This window comes from Bos grunniens, chromosome 2 (genome assembly GCF_055505025.1).
Source record: "Bos grunniens cultivar Pamir isolate PY7600 chromosome 2, Bosgru_T2T1.0, whole genome shotgun sequence".
NCBI lineage: Eukaryota > Metazoa > Chordata > Mammalia > Artiodactyla > Bovidae > Bos > Bos grunniens.
In genome coordinates, this window is record NC_141166.1 from 74,477,821 (window position 1) to 74,498,210 (window position 20,390).

Genomic DNA, 20,390 nt, shown 5'->3' on the forward strand with positions numbered 1-20,390 from the left:
GAACATATTATTAACCACTACTCAATATCTAAAGCCCTTTCATGACTTTTCAAAGAAATATTTAATATAATGCTGCAGGTTGATAATACAAGCATACGTAATTTTAAAGTATACTAATTTTGTTGGATTTAAAATGTATAAACACAAAGTCATGTATTAACTTACTGTAGAAGATGTGAAGCAGTAAGCTAATGGTATTTTCATGGTAATATTCCTTGTTGTGTTGTTCTGCTGGTGATAAAGTGTATCATTGTTGCCGTGCATTAATAAGTATGAATTGACAAGGAAAAATTAGGAGTGTAAGTTCTATAAATTATGAATCTGGTATTTAGGGGTCTCCTGATAGGAAATTTTTCTGGCAGGCCAGAGTAGAATATCCTTGCAGATTAAGACATTTTAACCAGGAACTATAGATTTCAGAAAGGAAATAGATAACACTTCTTAAATCTAAACTGGTATGTTAGGTTTTCAGCTTCTTTTTATGTGCTTTCCCCAGCTTCCTTTATAAAATTGAAACTGATGAGAAAACTGGATTTACAGGACATCTGTTAGGTAAAAGTGAGAGACCTCTAAGGCTTTGGAATGTGGTTTTCCATTAATATCTCAGATGCTTCTTTAAGGTAGAAATTTATTTAAGGGTCTGCACCCTTTTCTGTGAAGGACCAAATAGTAACTATTTTAGGGTTTGTGGGCTATACTGTCTGCAACAAGACAACTCTGCCATCAGAGCTAGAAAGCAACCACAGGCAACTGTAAGTGTTATAGCTGTGTTCTAGTAAATCTATTCACAAAAACAGGATACAGGTCATACTTGGCTCACTAGTGATAGTTTAAAGTTTATTCAGAGTAGTAGGAAATCTTCAGCGAGTTGAAATATAACATCTTCTAAAAACTAGTGGGAACTTTTTATTTTCCCATTTGTGACTTGAAATTGTGCCACCATCTTATTTTAGTAGTCAAAAGGTAAGATAAAATAGTTGTCTGATCTATTGATATTATATAATAGATATGGTAAGATATAAGATAAATAAGATAAAAACTTAATAAAAATAGTTTCTATACATGTCTCTAAAATAAAGTTTACAGAAAGCAAGTAATCTGCCTTTTATCCTGCTCTTAAATTGTAGGTAAAGTCTTTTTTGACACAACATGAGCCATCTAAATATCTCTTTGCTTCTATTCTGAAAAAGCTCAAGTTCACATTCATTTGAACATTGAATAGGAATCTTGGACACTTAACACATTGAAAATTTCAACATATGTAGCAGCCTTTTCTCTATTTTGATTACATTAAAACATAACAAAATTTCAGATGTTAAGAATATCTGAATTTTACATTTAATGACTGTCACCAGAACAACATTGATTGTATTTGGCCTACCTATAAGAGGGTTGGGGGAGGGGGGGAGGGGGCGGTTATTGATTAATAACAAACCCTCATGTGTTTTTTATAATTTGAATTTTTCTGAAACTGAATCAGAATGATTTATTGTTAATTTTGGACCCAGGGGCACTGTGTATCTGCTAGATTTACTACTGTGTCCAAGTAGAAAAGTGGTCTTTTTTTTTTTTTTCAAATGAAGAAGTGGTAGTATAGGCAATAGATCTTTTTTTCATCTAAACTGAATCAAAAGGCTCCTGAGACTTTAGCAGGAGCTAGTTGTCACAGATTATGAGCACATAATGATGCAAAATTTTTATCAGTCTCTTTATACTAAATGGGCATTAATAATATTATATGACATTCTCATTTGATATTATTAATACTTGTGTTGAGAGTGGCCAGTAACTTTCTACGGAGTTGAAAACTATAATTCATCTTAACCATACCACTTTGGAAAAGTGAATCATCTCTTATTTCATTGTAATCCTAAATTTAAGAAGAAAAATTGTAGAAATGTGACCAGGGTGATTTACTGAAATGTTAATAATATGTTGTCTGCTAGGAAGTTACAAATATAGGTAAAGAAATTTTTTCATTTTAACTTTGAAATGGTTTTAAATTTAAAGAAACTGTGAAATGGTACACATTCTGTGCTGTTATACCCTGTACCCAGTTTCTCTAATATTAGCATCTTACGTAATAACAACATCTAAGATCACATGTTCCATTTAGTTGCCATGCCCCCCTTTAATCTCTCTTCCAATCTGTGATAATTTTTCTATCTTTTCTTTCATGTCCTTAACACTTTGAAGAATAATGGTCAGTTATTTTATAAAATGTTCCTCAGTTAGAGTTTGTCTCATGTTTTCCCATTGTTAAATTGAGGTTTTGCATTTTTGGCAAGAATACCACAGAAGTGAGTTGTCCTACTCAATGCATTTCATCAAGGTGTATCATGTTGATATGTTTTATTGCTGGTAACGATAGTCATGATCACTTGGTTAGGGTCGTAAAGTTACTAATTTTCTTTTTGTAATTAATATCTTGATTATACAAATATTCTCTTTTTTCCTTAAACTTTTGGGCACTGATTGTAAAGAATCTAATGATGGACTTTGCCCACCACAATTATTCCTGATGTTTGCCTGATAGCAGTTTTCTGTTTGGGAGCAATTTTTTAAATGTGACTAAATTTTTCAGAGATTCTAAGTAAGCTTTTAAAATCAGGGACATGTGGGAGGAGGGGTTTTTGTTTGATTGTTTTTTGGATTTTTTGTTTGTTTGTTTTGGTTTTTTCTTTTTTTTTTTAATCAAAAAAATTTTTTTTAAGATTCATCTTTGAAAATACCAATTCAGAGCTATGTGTACTTCTGTATGTGCTGATGGTTGAATTAGGAAGGTGATCATGAAGTAGATGAACTCTTGTGCTTTCTTTTTAATATTGCCCACTTGAGAGAATTCTAAATCTAAAGGCACCTTCTAAGTTTTAAATTTAAATTTTATTTTTAGAGCTAACACATGAGTTTCTACAAATATTGGAGAAAACGCCTAGTAGGTTGAAGAAGATTCGATACTGGAGGGTAAGAGAATTGACAGGGTTTATCAGAACATCAATTTCTAATAATTTGAATTTTTATGGTTAAATATTCTTATTTCTAATATTTGAAGTAATTACAGTGTATCATAAGCTACATGCGCTCATAATTTATCCAACTACTGTGTCCAGTAGACTTTGCTATAAATAACTTTATGGATTTCTTATTCTCATAGTGATTACTGTGGAAATAGTATCCTCACTTTACAAAAAGGGGAATTAAAGCTAGACAAGTTAAATTCCTCTCTCAGATGCTGGGCTGGAATTTATTCAGTATCTAATTTAAAGCCAGTGCTTTCACTATATATAGTCTTATTTTATGTCTTTAAATAAGATGTTTGTTTACTCGCAACAAAGTCCAACCCCAGGTGATTTTATTTTCATATGTTTAATATAGAATTTTTATAAGCAAAGACATTTCTATTAAATTCCTTTGCTGTCATTGTTTCTTCTGTGTTTTATTTAAATAGGCTAACCAGGCAGCTGGGAAACCAAAAGTAGATGGACAAGTATCAGAAACGCCTCTTCTGGGTTCATCTTTGGTCCAGAATTCCATGTTAGTAGATAGTGTTACTGGTGTGCCTACCAAACCAAGTTTTCAGAAACCATCTACATCAGCTTTCCCTGCACCAGTACCTCTAAATTCAGGAAATATTTCTGTTCAAGACAGCCATGCATCTGATAATTTGTCAATGCTAGCAACAGGAATGCCGAGTACCTCGTATGGTTTGTCATCACACCAAGAATGGCCTCAGCATCAAGAGTCGGCAAGGACAGAACAGATATATTCACAGAAACAGGAAATATCTGGTAGCCAGTACAACATCAACTTCAAGCAGGGACCTTCTGTATCATTGCATTCAGGATTACATCACAGACCTGACAAAATTTCTGATCATTCTTCTGTTAAGCAAGATTATACTCATAAAGCAGGGAGCAGTAAACACCATGGGCCAATTTCTGCTACTCCTGGAGTAATTCCTCAGAAAATGTCTTTAGATAAATATAGAGAAAAACGTAAGCTAGAAAGCCTTGATCTGGATGCAAGGGATCATTATATAGCTGCCCAGGTAGAACAGCAGCACAAACATGTACAGTCTCAGGCAGCCAGCAGCAGTTCTGTGACTTCTCCCATTAAAATGAAAATTCCCATTACAAATGCTGAAAAACCTGAAAAATATATGGCAGAGAAGAAGGAAAAGAGTGGATCACTGAAATTACGGATTCCAATACCACCCACTGATAAAAGTGTCAGTAAAGAAGAACTGAAAATGAAAATAAAAGTTTCTTCCTCAGAAAGACACAGCTCTTCTGATGAAGGCAGTGGGAAGAGCAAGCATTCAAGCCCACATATTAGCAGGGACCATAAGGAGAAGCACAAGGAGCATCCTTCCAACCGCCACCACCCCAGCAGTCACAAGCATTCCCACTCATACAGTGGCAGCAGCAGTGGTGGCAGTAAACACAGTGCTGACGGAATAGCACCCACTGTTCTGAGGAGTCCTGTTGGCCTGAGCAGTGATGGCATTTCCTCTAGTTCCAGCTCTTCAAGGAAGAAGCTGCATATCAATGATGCATCTCACAACCATCACTCCAAAATGAGCAAAAGTTCCAAAAGTTCAGGTAGTTCATCTAGTTCTTCCTCCTCTGTTAAGCAGTATATATCCTCTCACAACTCTGTTTTTAACCATCCCTTACCCCCTCCTCCCCCTGTCACATACCAGGTGGGCTACGGACATCTCAGCACCCTCGTGAAACTGGACAAGAAGCCAGTGGAGACCAACGGTCCTGATGTCAATCACGAGTACAGTACAAACAGCCAGCATATGGACTACAAAGACACATTCGACATGCTGGACTCGCTGTTAAGTGCCCAAGGAATGAACATGTAATCATTTCTTTAGGTCAATTTTTCCTTTCCTTTTTTAATTTAAAAATTGTTAGAATGGAAAACTTCCTCCTGATCTAGCAGTGGTAACACCTGCTGTTAGTACCACTGCTTCAATATTTGTAAGTGCTGCTTTATTCTTCATTCTGAAAAGAAGAGATTATAGTAAACAAGTCTTTATCTCCACATATGATAGTGTTATAAATACTGTAAAAGCATGGAAGGTGCAAAACTCAGTATTTCTACAATTGCAGCTAAGAACATTAGGGTGAATGGCTGGCTGCTTCTAGGAATATAAGATGCCTCAAGCATTCGTTTATTTATAATTTGAATACTGTAGCTATTTTTTGTTGTTGCTTGGCTTTTGAATGAGTGTAAATTGTTTTCTTTTGTGTATTTATACTTGTATGTATGATTTGCATGTTTCACTGATAAAGGGATAAAACAGTATACTGACAACTGTTTACAAGAAAGTGGAGAAAAATGTACATACATTTTTGTATGTTTAGATATTACCATAAATACTCAGGATTGGAGCTGCTTGTAAGTATAACAATATACAGAATAACTTTATTTTATCTTGTCAGAGTCCATCACTAATCTAAAACAAAGGTGGCACTTTTTCATGTTAACCTTAAACTCTAGGCCTTACTGGAAGCCACTGAAGGGGGACACTTCACTACCGGATGGGTATGCAGTGCCACAGATGGTTGTTTACTCTGTGAGGCACTGATTCTGCCTTCAGAGGTTCTGACCAGACTGGCTGCTGAAAGAGCCCCTGAATTTCTGAAGGCTTGAAGAGGAAAAAATAAAGTTTACATACTCTTGATGTGAAGTGCATTTAAGTGTTTGTTGGCTTGTTGCAGTACTATAAACACAGAGGTGTTAATAATGGTTAAGTAGATTACTGTGATTTGAAAACTAAATTCACAAAAACTTACATTAGTGCAGAATTAGTAAGTTTTTTTCTTAAATAAAGAACTTTAACACTACATATTTTAACCGTAAACAGAATCGCTTTTCCTTTAGCATTCAGAATGACACCATGTTCTTAAACATACCCCTCCCTTGAAGTGTGTTTGTGTGTGATGCCATATTTCTTTTTCAGGTAAATGCAGTCTTCCTTATAAAAATGAAATTAAACCTGTTGCTCTCTCAGTTGTTTTATATTCTAACAATAAATAAACAAAAAAGGTCACTGACTGTGCATTGTACCTGTATTTATATCTTATGGTTGTTAACAGGAAGCTCTCTGAGGGGAAGAAAAAAGGTAAGCCTCCAGATAAAACAGCTAGTGGAGGTTTTCCATGTGTTTGCACATCTCAGTATATTCCTGTTGAGGTCAAGTTTGCACAGTCTTCTGACTTCTGAGCAAATGATAGACTTTAACTTGTTTAAAATTTGTCTTAAATGCCAGTAACGTGGCTCTGGTTTATCAGCTAATCTTTAATTCTGTGGTAAATCTTTGAGCTGTTGAGTATCTTCGAGATGGGTTGAATTCAACTTCTGTTGAACTGAAAACTGTCTTAATTTTTTCCTCTATGTATATGAATTATTTTTGTTACAAAGCCACTGATATGTGCACAATTGTAATTTTACTCAAGTATGTTGCAGTTGTAAATATTAGAGTTTAATCTTGTGCTCTACTTTTATTTAGCAATTACCTGATTTGCCGGTAGCTTTATAATTTTTTTTAAGATAATTATTCGTTATTTTGTCAATGTTATTTGAATTTAGGATACTAGGAGTCTCTTTCTAGGGACTTTGCTTAGCTAGCATGTCCTAACTTTGTTCTTGTCTTGCATAACTTTAGTAATCTTTGTCATTACATGTAACTTTGTTGCTCTGTATGGCATATTATTGTATCCATAAACATGGTAATTTTGATACAGTTATACTTTTACAGTGGTACATAATCCAAGGACTAGTATAGAATTAAGAGGAGTGCAAGATGAGGGAGGGAAGGGGTTTTTTTGTTCTTGGTAATTTAGATGTGAAACCTCTATGGAGCTATCATGTGAAATGATACTGGGTGGTTGTGCTACTGTATAATGGGGATGATAATACCAGGAATTTCAATAAGATTTTGTAAAGAATATCCAGAAAAGTAGTGAACTTATTTTCAGTATGACATAGAAAACAATGTGAATATTTAAGGTCTGTGACTATACTTAAACTTCACTAAGAATTTGCAGAATTGTTTTGAGATGTGAGAATAAAGGTAATTTTGTTGAATCTTTTGGTGCTAATGATGGACAGTTAAAAAGGTAGCTAGTGTATATTGTTATGGGGAAGTACTTATTAGTTACTTCCAAAATTGATAATGCTATGTATTCACTTTTCACTCTGTAAATGTAATTCTTTACAATGACTTTATTTATTAAAGGGCAGACAGTTGTAATTTTTACAGGGTTTTGTGAGCTATTCAAACTCTTTAACTTCTGAACAGGATATTAGCCTCTAAAACCACAGTGGGGATAAAATATGGAAATTCTTTTAAGTTTCATTTCCATTAAATGAGAACCCTTATAATTCATATTGCCATGAATTTGACCATCTTGTTTGCATAAAATAGTTCATCAGCCTGGTCCCAGTAGGCTCAACCAAAGAAAAAGACTCCAATGAATGGACATTATTACTGAGTCTTCTTGTAAGTAGCCATAAATAAACCAAAATAGTATCAAATTTAGGTATGAAATTCCACATGTGCAAAGTACTGTTAAGGTGATACATTTTTGATGAGATTTTTAAAAATATTTGAACTATTAAAAACCGTTATCTTTAAACATCCTATAAAAGAGTGATTCATTTTGCAGTTGTGTTTTCCTTAGATCAGAGATCATTGATTTGTTACCTTTATGCAGAAGCACATTACATAGAAAGGCTTTACTTCTACCTCTTTGAACTAATTTTTTGATATTGAGCTGTGCCCCCTAAATATTTGCCTTAGCTGTTTTAAAATACACTGTTTTCAGAACCAAAGCAAAGGAGTGGTTTTTTCACAGAAACATTCTCAGAGGCAAACATTATCCCAGAAAACTGGTGGTAGCATCTTTTAGTAGTAAGACCTTGCAAAATGTCCTAGTTCCTTTTTTTTTTAAATTAACGCTGAGGTTCATTTTTTGTTGCAGGTATTTAAATACTGAAAAGTCATGTAGTCACCCCAAGGTTTATCTTTGAAAACAGTACAAGTGCGTCTTGATCTCTGTATGCAGATTCATTCTTGTTAGAGTTCTTAAGAATCAAAGAAAATTTCTACCATGATAAATGGTTTCATGCAAAATGTCATAAGGGGTGCTTACATTACTTTGTGCAAACAGATTATAATTATGTAGGATATATTTCCTGGCCTGTCTATCTACTTTGAACTGAAGAAATGACTAGTTAAGGTCAATTTCAGGTAATCAAATTTGAAATGTTTTTGTTACCGAATGTCCTGCCTTAAAAGTATTTTAAGCACATATTTTTGGTTATATTTGAGAACTTAAATTATTTTTATTCCTTAACTAATCTTAAGATTAATCTTAACTAATAAACCACTGCTTATATATGCATGACTATTACATACTCTTTAAGTAGTATCCTTGGTTGGTTAGATTTTTTTAGGGTTTTACATTTACTATGGAAATAGAGTTTTAAAAAACATGGTAATATCTCTAAGGGAAGATAGTTCTGTCAAGATATTTCACCATTCCCAAGTTTTATCTAAACAGAAAAGCAATTTTTTGTGACCTACTACTGTGCTTAAATAACTAGGTGATTTTTAAGATCTTTGCTGAGAAAAATCAGAGCTTTTGTTACAAAGAATTCTTTATTCAGCAGTCTCTGCTTTCTTGGAAGGTAGTAGGATTTCCTAACCACATTTATCCAGATAAAAAAATGAGTTAAGTCCCACAAGTGAGAAAACACTTGGTGACAGATGATAATTTCATGGACCAGTTTGTTTGTTAGGCTGACTTAGGAGTTTCTGGATTGGAGAAGCAGCGTATTCTGCCCTCGTCTTTCTCAGGTGTCAAATTACAGTACCAGTGCATTAATTTGAGGATTCACAACTATATTGATAACCTGACATTTTTTTTTCCTGTAAACCAACAAATGTAAGCCAAATAGTCAGAAGTTTGTCTTGGTAAGAGAAGTTTGCCTCTGAAACATCTGTATTCCAAGCATTTTAGGTCTGATACTATGCATCCATTTTTTATTTTGCAGTGTTAATTTGGGCACAGCCACCTTTTGCTTCTATGACTCCTCTTCTGTTCATTTACCAGTATGTGTTCTGGTTGAAGTTTCATAAGGTAGCTTGCTAAATAAGCAAGATACATTGGAAGGTTGTGTGGCTAGGAGTAATTCTGGTCTCTCAAAAGTGACTTACCCTGTTCTCTGTGATCCATTAATCGCAAAAGTAAATTCTGAGGGCTGATTTCCTTTTATTTCCAAGTTTGGGGGAGAAATCTCACTTAAAACCTGTTTAGTGGTTGATTTAACTCGATTTGCCTATTGTTAATGAGTACATTTTTTTTTTTTAAGTTGTGTTTTTCAAGCAGTTTCACCCACCTAGTTTGAAAAACTTATGTACTCATTTGTTGGCAGCAATAATTGGGATTTCATTTTGTGAATGTACTCAGAACCCCCAAGGACTATTGAACAGGATGTTTGCCAATAGAAAATCTAAAACAAGAGTTTGTGTATATGGCATGAATTCAATTAGACATTGAATTTCATCTCAATATCTATTAAAAGGAATTATTAATAAAGTTTGTTTATTGACAACATAAATCCAAGGCTCCAACATGTCTTGTTAATGTAAATCAGAAATAACTTCCTGGGAGATGTGGGAAATGAGATCTGTAATGTAAAAGTTACTCTTCAGTTTAGTGACTTCGTGTATCATCAAGGAGTGTGGCCACTAGGATCAGATTGTCCATATTCCAGTCTCAGCCCCATCACTTAGTTGCTGATGTCTGGGTAAATGACTTTGTGCCTTGATTTCCTAATCTACAAAATGTCAGCAGTAGTACCTATTCATTGCGTTGTGAGGCTTAAGATTTGGTTGATCAGTGAAAGCTAAATAGAATGGATGGTGTTGAAGAGCATCCATTAGAAGCAGGTTGAGGATAATTCAGGAAACTGGTAAAGGCCAGGCCAGGTACAGTAAACTTGTGTGTTAGACACTGCAGGCCTACTGTTTACAGAATTCGAGTTGTTCATTCCGACTCATACTTTGGTATTTTCTTGTGTACCTTCTTGCATCACCTCCACAATTAGTCATGTGAAATTTAAACATAAACTGCTTTAACATGGCTGTTCTTTCCAACCCTTTTCCCTCCCACACCTGTTTTCCTGCACAATACTTGAAAGAAATTCGAAGCCTGCAGTGGCTTTCATAAAAGAGAACTAGGATAGAAAAGTTACTTTCTCTAACAGGCACTTTAAGCCTAAATATAAAATAAATGTCTTGAAATCACGTTAGATTTGTCTTTATTTCATGTTGATAACACCAGTAAGGAGTGAAAGTAAAAGTCGCTTAGTGGTGTCCAACTCTTGCTACCACATGGACTATACAATCCATGGAATTCTCCAGTCCAGAATACTAGAGTGGGTAGCCTTTCCCTTCTCCAGGGGATCTTCCCAACCCAGGAATCGAACCCAGGTGTCCTGCATTGCAGGTGGATTCTTTACCAGTTGAGTCACAAGGAATAAGGAACCAGTAAGGAGTAAGGGTTTGTTGTGTTTTTTTGTTGTGTGTGTTTTTTTTTTTTTAAGAATATAATGGTTTTATTTAGGAACATAAAGTCAGTAATTCCCCTTAACCAAAGTTAGTAATCTCATTTAGCAATTCACCCTACTCAATTGTTTATTCACTCCACCCTCCTCCCCCGCCCAGCCCCCTGCTGCTATTAGTATAATGGAGAAAATTGTTCATTTTGCTTCAGGTCTTGTATATGACGTACCTGTTCCCTCCACCCCAACACTACCTCCCAAATGAGGATTTTTAATCGTACTGCCGTGAAATTAACAGGCTTATTGAGACCTTAAACCAGTGTCCAGGCATATCCCCAAGATCAGTTTTCTTTAGTCTTTCAAGTCAGAAACAATTGCTTTAGAGACAAGTCAGCTGTGGATTTTCACAAGTTTAAAGAGTCATAACAATATGAGTGCTACAGCTCTTCCTCAGGGCTGTGTGTATGTAGTTCAGCTTTTCACAGTACAGTGTGGTACACAAAACTCTTCTTGTTAATGATCAATGAAGATACAGACTGCCTACACCCAGTATTTTCAACTTGAATCACCTGGAAAGCTTTTTAAAACGTAAGTTGCTTTAGTTACATAACTGCCTTCAACTGAATACTTGGAAGTACAGCAGCTATGAGGAATAAAGATGGCCTGGTACATGATGGAGGCTTTTCATGGTCTTTGAGTAGATAAGTGGCTTTTTATATTGGAAATACTCAGTACACTAAAGGCCCGGGACTGTTACCATGGTCAAGCAGGAGAGTGTGGATAAAGTAGGTAGAATCGTGCACGTCCCCCAACCCCATACTCCAGCGCTCTGGCTTTTCCACAGTGGCAACTCTCTTAATTCAGCCATTGAAAAGTCCACAGCATAAGGGCTAAAATAAGGTAAAGTTAAGGATGTTCTAGAGTTGGAACTACTTTTAGGATTTTACTTGGGAAGTTAAATTTCCTTTGGTTGACCTTAAGACCTGTTCAGTATGTAATGAAATTCAACTTCTGAATGTGCTTGAAAACAGGTGGTGTGCCTGGTCAGATGGGGATATAGGCATAGAAGGCAATGCAGTGTCGCTAAATGAAAAATGAGAAGCTTTTGAGACCAATTGAGTCATTAGAATCATTGTACTGGTGAATTTATCAGCATCTCGAGGTTTTTTTTGAGTAGAAATAATGTAACTCATTTCATTTATAAACTACAAATCTGGGAGGCAGCAGGGAAAAGACTAAAGTCAGATCTGGGTAGCAGCCCCAAGTCACTCACCAGTTGGATGACCTTGAGAAAGTTAACGTGTTTCTGAGCACTACTGTCTGTTAATAAAATCAGACTACCACCAACCCAGACAGCCAGAATTAAATGATGTGTGCCTTTCACTATTAAGAGCTCAACGAATGCTTGCCCTCCCAGCCTTCACCTTTCTGAAATCCCAGTCTTCTTTCAGGACCTCTACCTCCTAAAGGAAGATAAAGGGAGCAAACACAAAGGGAGCAAACACCTGGGCAGTGATACAAGCTTAATTTCAACATTAATAAATGACAAAACAGAAAGCTCTTAGGATCGAGACTTGCCTATTAAAAATGTACAAATTTTGAAGGTTCTGTTAGTGTTCAGTGTTTTCCTGTATCTGAAGAGGGGTAGGTTTATTAACAGCAACTTTGTGTGTCCTTTACTGTGATCTCTATACATAGTATAAACATTTCTTAGTCCCTGCCCTTTCTTCACAGGGTTTTTATAGTTAATTGCTCCAAAGTCAGATATAATCATTCAGACTGAAACCCATACTAAGATTAAAAAACCCTACTTAAGATGGTGTTGATACACAAGTAAAATAAGCAAAGTATCCCTTCAGTTTTTATCAAATGTGAGGGAAGAACCCTACAAACCAGAGAGAGAGAAGGAAGGTATACCCTCAAAGAACCTTCTAAACATGTTGGCCAAAGGAAACTCTTACCTTAGCTGGACCGTGTTTCACATATCTCAAAAACTTCTCAAGAAGCAGCTTGATTTTGACAAAGCTTCACAACTGGTGAGAATTAGAATTCCCCTCAAGTTAGCTTGTAGTTATGCCATCTTCAAATGATACCAGCTACTAAATATCTGTAGACCTGGCTAAAGACAGTAGGTGTCAATGAAATATAGATGAGTGGAGTCACAGCAAACCTTATCAAAAAGTCCACCAACTTAAGACTTTGTAATAATTCTGACAACTTATCCCCATGCACTTTTGCAAGGTTTTTCAGTGTCCTGGAAATGAAAGAGTGACCTTAGCACGGATGTCCTTCCATCAGGTGATGTGAGCAAAATATCCTAGAAAAGTTTGTATGCTGACCCACTCTCCCCTTATCAGATCAATGAGCTTTTATCCCACCAGCTGGCTTATGTTTAGCTAGTTCTCAGTGCAGTAATGATTATATTAACTCTGTAAACAAGTGAAGACCTCAAATCATAGTACAAAGCGCAGGGAAGGCAGCCTGAGGATTATGGAGCCCACCTTGTAGAGCCCAGCTTCTTATAGGTGGGAACTTATGAGGAGTTAGGGGACCCTCTAACAATGAAAGGCCAAGACCCTTAGCTCTTCCTGTTAATGTTGAGGCCCCTGTAATCGCCAGTGTTAAGGCTGCTGCCTACGTAATCTGAATCTAGTGACTTTCTCCTCTACCTTCTCACCTTCCTCCACTCTCCTTTGTAAGAATTAAATAAGTGCCTTTGCCCACCAAGCAAGAAAATACATTTACTTTTTTATACAATTTATTTTGAGCTAATGACATTAAAATTAACAGGCAAAAAAATAGAAGGAAATAGCATATAAATCAAGAGAATTTGTAGTTCCTGGATAAAACTGTAAACACTGGAATTTTTCTCTTCTTACTGTTTAAGACAATTTGCTCATCACTTCAGTTCAGTCGCTCAGTTGTGTCCGACTCTTTGTGACCCCATGAATCGCAGCATGCCAGGCTCCCTGTCCATCACCAACTCCCAGAGTCTACTCAGAATCCTGTCCATCGAGTCGTTGATGCCATCCAGCCATCTCATCCTCTGTCATCTGCCCCCAATCCCTCCCAGCATCAGGGTCTTTTCCAATGAGTCAACTCTTCACATGAGGTGACCAAAGTATTGGAGTTTCAGCTTTAGCATCAGTCCTTCCAATGAACACCCAGGACTGATCTTTAGGATGGACTGGTTGGATCTCCTTGCAGTCCAAGGGACTCTCAAGAGTCTTCTCCAACACCACAGTTCAAAAACATCAATTCTTTGGTGCTCAGCTTTCTTCACAGTCCAACTCTCACATCCATACATGACCACTGGAAAAACCATAGCCTTGACTAGACAGACCTTTGTTGGCAAAGTAATGTCTCTGCTTTTTAATATGCTATCTAGGTTGGTCATAACTTTCCTTCCAAGGAGTAAGCATCTTTTAATTTCATGGCTGCAGTGACCATCTGCAGTGATTTTGGAGCCCAAAAAAATAAAGTCTGACACTGTTTCACCATCTATTTCCCAATTTGCTCATATACATGGGCAATTGTGCCTGAAGCTAGAGAAGGCTAACGTAACTACAACTTTTCAGTTAGTGACATTGCAGGATCTGGTTAAATTGGGTTAGATTGACTTTCCAGTAGGAAAATAAGGGTCCCTAAACCATCATTTCCACAATGAAACAGTAACAAAGTATCTGTAGTGGAGCTGAAAAGTCCTGATGTCTGCTCAGTGACTTCTCTTCAAGAAGGAGTGCTTCAGAAGCTGAACAGCAGAGGGTCGCTCATGCTGGTCCCTAAGAAGGCAAAAACACATTAGAATAAGCACCCAGCAACGTGCCTGCCAACTACATCTACTTGACTCAAAATACCTACTGTAACAGTGGAAGTACAACCTGTGCCCGTCAGACAGACTTGGGTTGAGTCCAGACTCCAGATTTTAGCTGTGTGATCTTAAATCAGGGACTCCAACTCTTCTCTCATCAGTAACATGGGGATAACAACACCTAACTCATTGGGATAATTTTTTTTTAATGTATATACAGCTTTTAAAGTGTAACATAGTAATAATACAAAAATTATTACCTGATTCAAAACGAGTCCCTACATTTCCATAGCGCTTTTGTTCAATTTGTTGGGGGATAATTTACACAGAGTAAAATACACTTTTAGATGTACAGTTTAATGCACTTTTAGTTAGCATGAAATTTATTTTTAAATTTAGAGAAATCCAGGATTGAAAAGCCCTGGATTTAAATATGCTTTGGTGATTAAATAACCCCATTTGGGGTACTCTTGGATGAGCATAAAGGGGGACAGTTTCTTAATTACCAGGTGGCACGAGTGGTAAAGAACCTGCCTGGCAATGCAGGAGACATAAGAGATGCAGGTTTGAACGCTGGGCTGGAAAGATCCACTTTAGAAGGAAATGACAACCCACTCCAATATTCCTGCCTGGAGAATCCCATGGACAGAGGAGCCTGGTGGACTACAGTTCATAAGGTCGCAAAGAGTCAGACACAACTGAAGCGACTTATGAAGTTGGACACATGAAGTACACATGTGGCTTGGGTTTTTTCCCTTGCCTCAAGAAATCAAAATGGGGAGGTATGTTCAAGTGGGAGGGGACATAGTTAAACCTATGGCTGATTCATGTTGATGTTTGGTAGAAAACAATGCAATACTGTAAAGCAATTATCCTTCAATTAAAAATAAATTTAATAAAACGCTTTTGACAATGAACTGGTCAGTGAACTAATGAACTAGTCAATAGTTTTCTGCAGTAAATTATTCCTTGGGCATTCTTTTGATTAAATTTGCTATCTTGATCGTTTTGGAAGCAAATGACCACAAAGAACAGCCCAAGCCAAAATGAAAATAAAAATAAAATACTTTTAAAAGAAAGTGATCATGAATGATTCTAAAATAAAAAATCTCTTCCCTTCCAGAGGCTCTTTCTCCAGTCTTCAAAATATGCAGAAATTTCCTCTCCAAAATGTCCTTAAGTGACCATCATTTCTAGCTGCCATCCTATATCTTCTATTCCTGCCAAATTTCTCTAAGTTCGGCAAGTCCAATAACTTGTTTTCAACATTCAGTATCCTAAATCTTTACTATTTGGCCTACTTATCTCTCTACAAATTGTCCTTTTAAAATTAATCCTGACCAGGGAGGACTTTCCTGGCAGTCCAGTGGTTAAGACTCTGTGCATCCAGGGCAGGGGGTACTGGTTTGATCCCTGGTCAGGGAACTAAGATCCGACGTGCTGCACAGTGCAGCCAAAAAAACAGAAAAAAAAAAAAAAAAAAAAAGTAGTCCCTGTGAAACTAAGCATAACCTTCTCCTTACCAGATTTAGTGAGCTCAGCCTCCATTTCTGTAGCATTTGAAGTATTCACTACCCTGCTTCTTTCTGAAACAATGTCTGCTTGGTCTTAAGAGAAACTGTCCTCTTTATTCTTCCCCCATGGGGCAACTCGCCTCCCTCCCTTTCTTCCAGTTGAGTACCAGAATTAATTCTATGCATACTGTGTTATCTTCTCCCATGAGTATTTTCAAAAACATTTTCCTCAGCCCTCTAATTTTTTCATGGTTATAGCTACCAACCTTTTGATTTTCAAATACACATCTCCAATGTTCACTGCTTTCCTGAGCAACAATTCTATAGCTTCAAATATTTCCTTCAACTTCCTCCACTATTCCTCATTCACAACTTTCTATTATTTCTCCCATTATCCAGGTTCAAAACCATGAGATCCTATCATCATCCATCATCAAGTCCTGATTCACCTTCCTCTAAAATGTCTTGGAATCTCCTTTACACTCCCACTGCTTCCATTACCATCAAAGTCCAAGATCTGAATTCCAGAATGGCCTCCATTCAAGGTCCCTCTACAGAATCTGCTACCTGACGTTCCTCCCCAAAGACTTTTCTTGTCATGGCGTCCTTTACCCCAAATTCTTTGCAGTTCCCTGATCTCCACTGCCTATTGCAACAAAGTTAAACTCCTTGGCCTGACTCCCCAGAATTTCTGAAACCTGCCCATAGTAGTACCCCGTCATTATTCTGACTGCTTCCCCAAATTCATTTGTTATATTCAGTCCTTTTTCCTAGTTTTTAACCTGATCATCTCTACTTATGAATCTTTGAGTGCCTTTCCCTTTTATTTATGAATATCCATACCTCCAAGGAGTTATTTTCATAGACAACAGGCAAGATTCTAGAGTCCTTAGGGTCTTTGGCTTAGAATTTCAGGAGATAATTATATGCTTGCATGACACTCATTAGGTAAGGTGTATTAACATTCTCCCATGGGTTATTAATGGTGGAGCCCTAATTATGTAGTCCATGCTATGCTAAGCAATTACACACACCGTTTCACTTAACCTTCACAACAACCCTGTTAATTGATTATGAGTTGTGTATTGCTTAGTTTATGAAGCAGCGGTTCAAAAGGAAAGTAAAAAAAAAAAAAAAAAATTCCACCCTTTCTCTGTAAAGCTGTTTGTGTGTATTAATGAGAACTTGAAAAAAAAAAAGTAGCAAGCAGTTGTTGTGGATCAATAATAGATCATTGTTCAATTCAGAAGAAAGTAACCACAGTAGTTTTAAGAGGTAAAACCAATCTCCCAAACTAGTACTGGTCCATATGATATTCCTAACACATTTGTGTCCCTTTTGTGAGGTGTTTTGGCAGACAGGAAGGGGCAGCTCTGTGTCCATAGCTCTGCCTGCAAATCCATCCTTGGATACCTAGGGCATCTGCATCTGGGGATGCCCAGAACTGCACCCCGCCCCCGCCTCAACCCTGGAGTATGTGGTGCTGTCCTAGCCTCTGTGATTCCCTGAAATCAACCAGGTCAGGCTGATCGATATAAAGGTGCTGGAAGAGGAAGACAGAGGTGACCTTCTGGGACTTTTCTGCTTCCCCAAACACTACCCACTTGATGCTTGAAATACTTCAATTATAGATTTGTTCCTTTGACTCAAAATGTTTCCTCTCACTTTAAATGCAAGTGTTTCTGGGGGAATAATACATTAAATCTGTCAATCATTGATTAATCAATTCGTGTCATTTCCTTGATATGAATGAATTTCTCACATACTTTCCTGAGAGCCAGTTTTAGGAAGGAATGAGAACACTGGTTCCCCAAAAGGGGAGGGAAGCTAAGCACAGATGATGCCATTTCACCATGGCTAGTCCCTGGGAAGATGTCTCTTTGGTAAATAAACAGATCTTGCAAATAAATAGCAATTCTTGCACATCCATTGATTTGAGCAAGTACTGTCTGGACCTGATAAGACACTTAATTGAGACACTTCCCACTTGAAGCATTACCCCCACACCCTGGTACAACACAGAACACATCACCCAATGTGGCTACTCATGATTCTTTTCAGAGCAAAATCACTCCCCACTTGATTTTGTAACCTGAGCAGAGCTAAAAATGGGCCATACATCTCAGGGGAAATGTCAACTGCTTGAAATCTCTGGGGATTTATCCTCCTTTCTTGCTTTCAGTTTCTTACCTGGTGAGGCATGCACGCACAAAGTCTGCTGCGTTTTCTGAGAAGCAATCTGGTAAAGGAGGCATCAGCCCTCGGTGTGCGCCAATGTAAAACATGGCTGCCATCCTGTCCATGGAAGCCAGTGGAGGCTTCCCAGTGGCCATCTCAAACACAGTACAGCCAATGCTCCAGATGTCTGACTTCCGTCCATAGCCAGACTCATTGATGACTTCTGGGGCCATCCAATATGGAGTCCCATGCATGGACTTGAGCATGTCACTGTGGGTGCCATTTAGGCCAGCCCAGGCCAAACGCTTGGCACAGCCAAAGTCAATCAGCTTTATGATTCCAGTTGGCATAAGCATAACATTATTTCCTTTGATATCTCTATGCACCACACAGTTCTCATGGAGATAAGCAACACCTTGCAGAATTTGTTCTGTATATTTGCAGAACACCATCTCAGGCAATGGCCCAAAACGGTTTATAATACTAGAGATGGAGCCACCAGGAACAAACTCCATGAAAATGCTTAAGATGTTTTCCTCCAAGCATGTCCCCAAATAGGCCACAATGTTGACATGTTTCAAGGCTTTGAGCAAATCGACTTCTTCCTGCAGTTTCTGATATTCTTTTACAGTAGCTAATTTATCAGAGGTATCCAAAGCCACCTGTTTTACAGCTATTAGCTGTCCTTGGCTAGTAAGACCACAATATACCTAGAAGCAAACCAATACCTTATTATTAAATATAAAAAGTGACTCATTCACAAAATGCCTCCCAAACCCTGGTTTTTCTCTAAGATGATACATCCTTGTGTAAATGTGAATTATTATACTTAAACAAATTGAAAGTTGCAAGGAAGCAAAGATTGGGATAAGTAGCATGGTGAATGCATATCATAATAGCTTAGGTTCAGTCATCTCTAGCAATCTGTGCAAATACTGGGTTGCCCAAAAAGTTTGTTCAGGTTTTTCCATACCATCTTACTGAAAAACCCAAACAAACTTTTTGGTTAACCCAATACCATGTACAGTGCTTGGGCTTTTTAAAAAAATTTTTGGAGTAATAATTTTTATTGGACTGCAGTTGATTTACAATACTGTGTTAGTTTCAAGTGTACAGCAAAGTGAATCAGCTATGCATATACATATACCCCAAATGGCAACCCACTCCAGTATTCTTGCCTGGAGAATCCCAGGGACAGAGGAGCCTAGTGGGCTGCTGTCTGTGGGGTCGCACAGACTCAGACACGACTGAAACGACTTAGCAGCAGCAGCTGGGACTTTAGATGGTATTTTATGCAATTCACAAAATATAAGAAATATCTTTTGTTTTTGCTTCTTGGCAATGGCTCTCCCAACTTTGGGTAACATAACTTGAATTGTTGAACAAAAAGACCTCTTTCCCACAGGACTTGACCCTCAGAGAAGGAGAGGCTAGAAATACAATGAGCGCCAAAGAATTGATGCTTTTGAACTGTGGTGTTGGAGAAGACTCTTGACAGTCCCCTGGACTGAAAGGAGATCCAACCAGTCCATCCTAAAGGAGATCAATCCTGGGTGTTCATTGGAAGGACTGATGTTGAAGCTGAAACTCCAATATTTTGGCCACCTGAAGCGAAGAGCTGACTCATTTGAAAAGACCCTGATCCTGGGAAAGATTGAGGGCAGGAAGAGAAGGGGGCGACAGAAGATGAGATGGTTGGTTGGCATCACTGACTCAATGGGCATGGGTTTGGGTGGACTCCAGCAGTTGGTGATGGACAGGGAGGCCTGGCGTGCTGCAATTCATGGGGTTGCAAAGAGTGGGACACGACTGAGTGACTGAACTGAACTGAACCACCCCATGAAGCCTGAGAACGAGAGCCAAAAGGAGAGACAGAGAGGCCAGACTCTGATGACGTTATTTGACCTCTGAAACCAGCTGTGCCCCAAGTCAGACCTACTCCAGACACTTCAGTTGCATAAAACAGTGGACATCCTTTTCTTCAAGGTGGTTTGGGTTGGGTTTCCTATTACTTCCAACTGAAAGATCTCTAAGTAAAAGTGTATATGGAGTGGGGAGGGCAAACAGGAAGATTAGAAAAGAGGGAGGGGTCGAGGAGGAATGGGGTTTTTTTATTTCAGCAAGCTTCCTGTTTCACTTACTGTGCCATATGCTCCCTTCCCGAGGATCTCACCCTTGGTCCACAGGATAGATTCTTCATACTTTAAACTACTTTCAGAAAATGTCTTCTTTTCATATGGGTTGAAAAATCTCTCCTCTTTGTCATATCTCCTGAAGCCATTACTGTATCTCTGGAAGAATGA

General features: G+C 37.7%; 2 protein-coding genes across 21 annotated transcripts in view; one reads left to right on the top strand and one right to left on the bottom strand.

The window, feature by feature from the left end:
• The window catches only part of CCNT2 (cyclin T2), a 34,032-nt gene extending 24,393 nt beyond the window's left edge, over positions 1-9,639 (top strand). For 7 of the 20 annotated variants that reach the window (XM_086350452.1, XM_086350463.1, XM_086350489.1 and 4 more), the window contains 2 exons: positions 2,894-2,964; positions 3,449-9,639. In XM_086350452.1, the coding sequence (XP_086206578.1) occupies positions 2,894-2,964; positions 3,449-4,870 (1,493 nt within the window). In that variant the 3' untranslated portion in view covers positions 4,871-9,639. The remainder of the gene's footprint in view (positions 1-2,893; positions 2,965-3,448) is intronic. The other 13 variants (XR_015145450.1, XM_086350474.1, XM_086350484.1 and 10 more) reach the window with 4 other exon arrangements.
• Positions 9,640-13,324: 3,685 nt separating this feature from the next.
• The window catches only part of MAP3K19 (mitogen-activated protein kinase kinase kinase 19), a 59,768-nt gene continuing 52,702 nt past the window's right edge, over positions 13,325-20,390 (bottom strand). The window contains exons 11-13 of the mRNA XM_086350430.1: positions 20,229-20,378; positions 18,100-18,797; positions 13,325-14,366 (exon numbers count right to left, since the gene is read on the bottom strand). Of these exons, the coding sequence (XP_086206556.1) occupies positions 14,300-14,366; positions 18,100-18,797; positions 20,229-20,378 (915 nt within the window). The 3' untranslated portion in view covers positions 13,325-14,299. The remainder of the gene's footprint in view (positions 14,367-18,099; positions 18,798-20,228; positions 20,379-20,390) is intronic.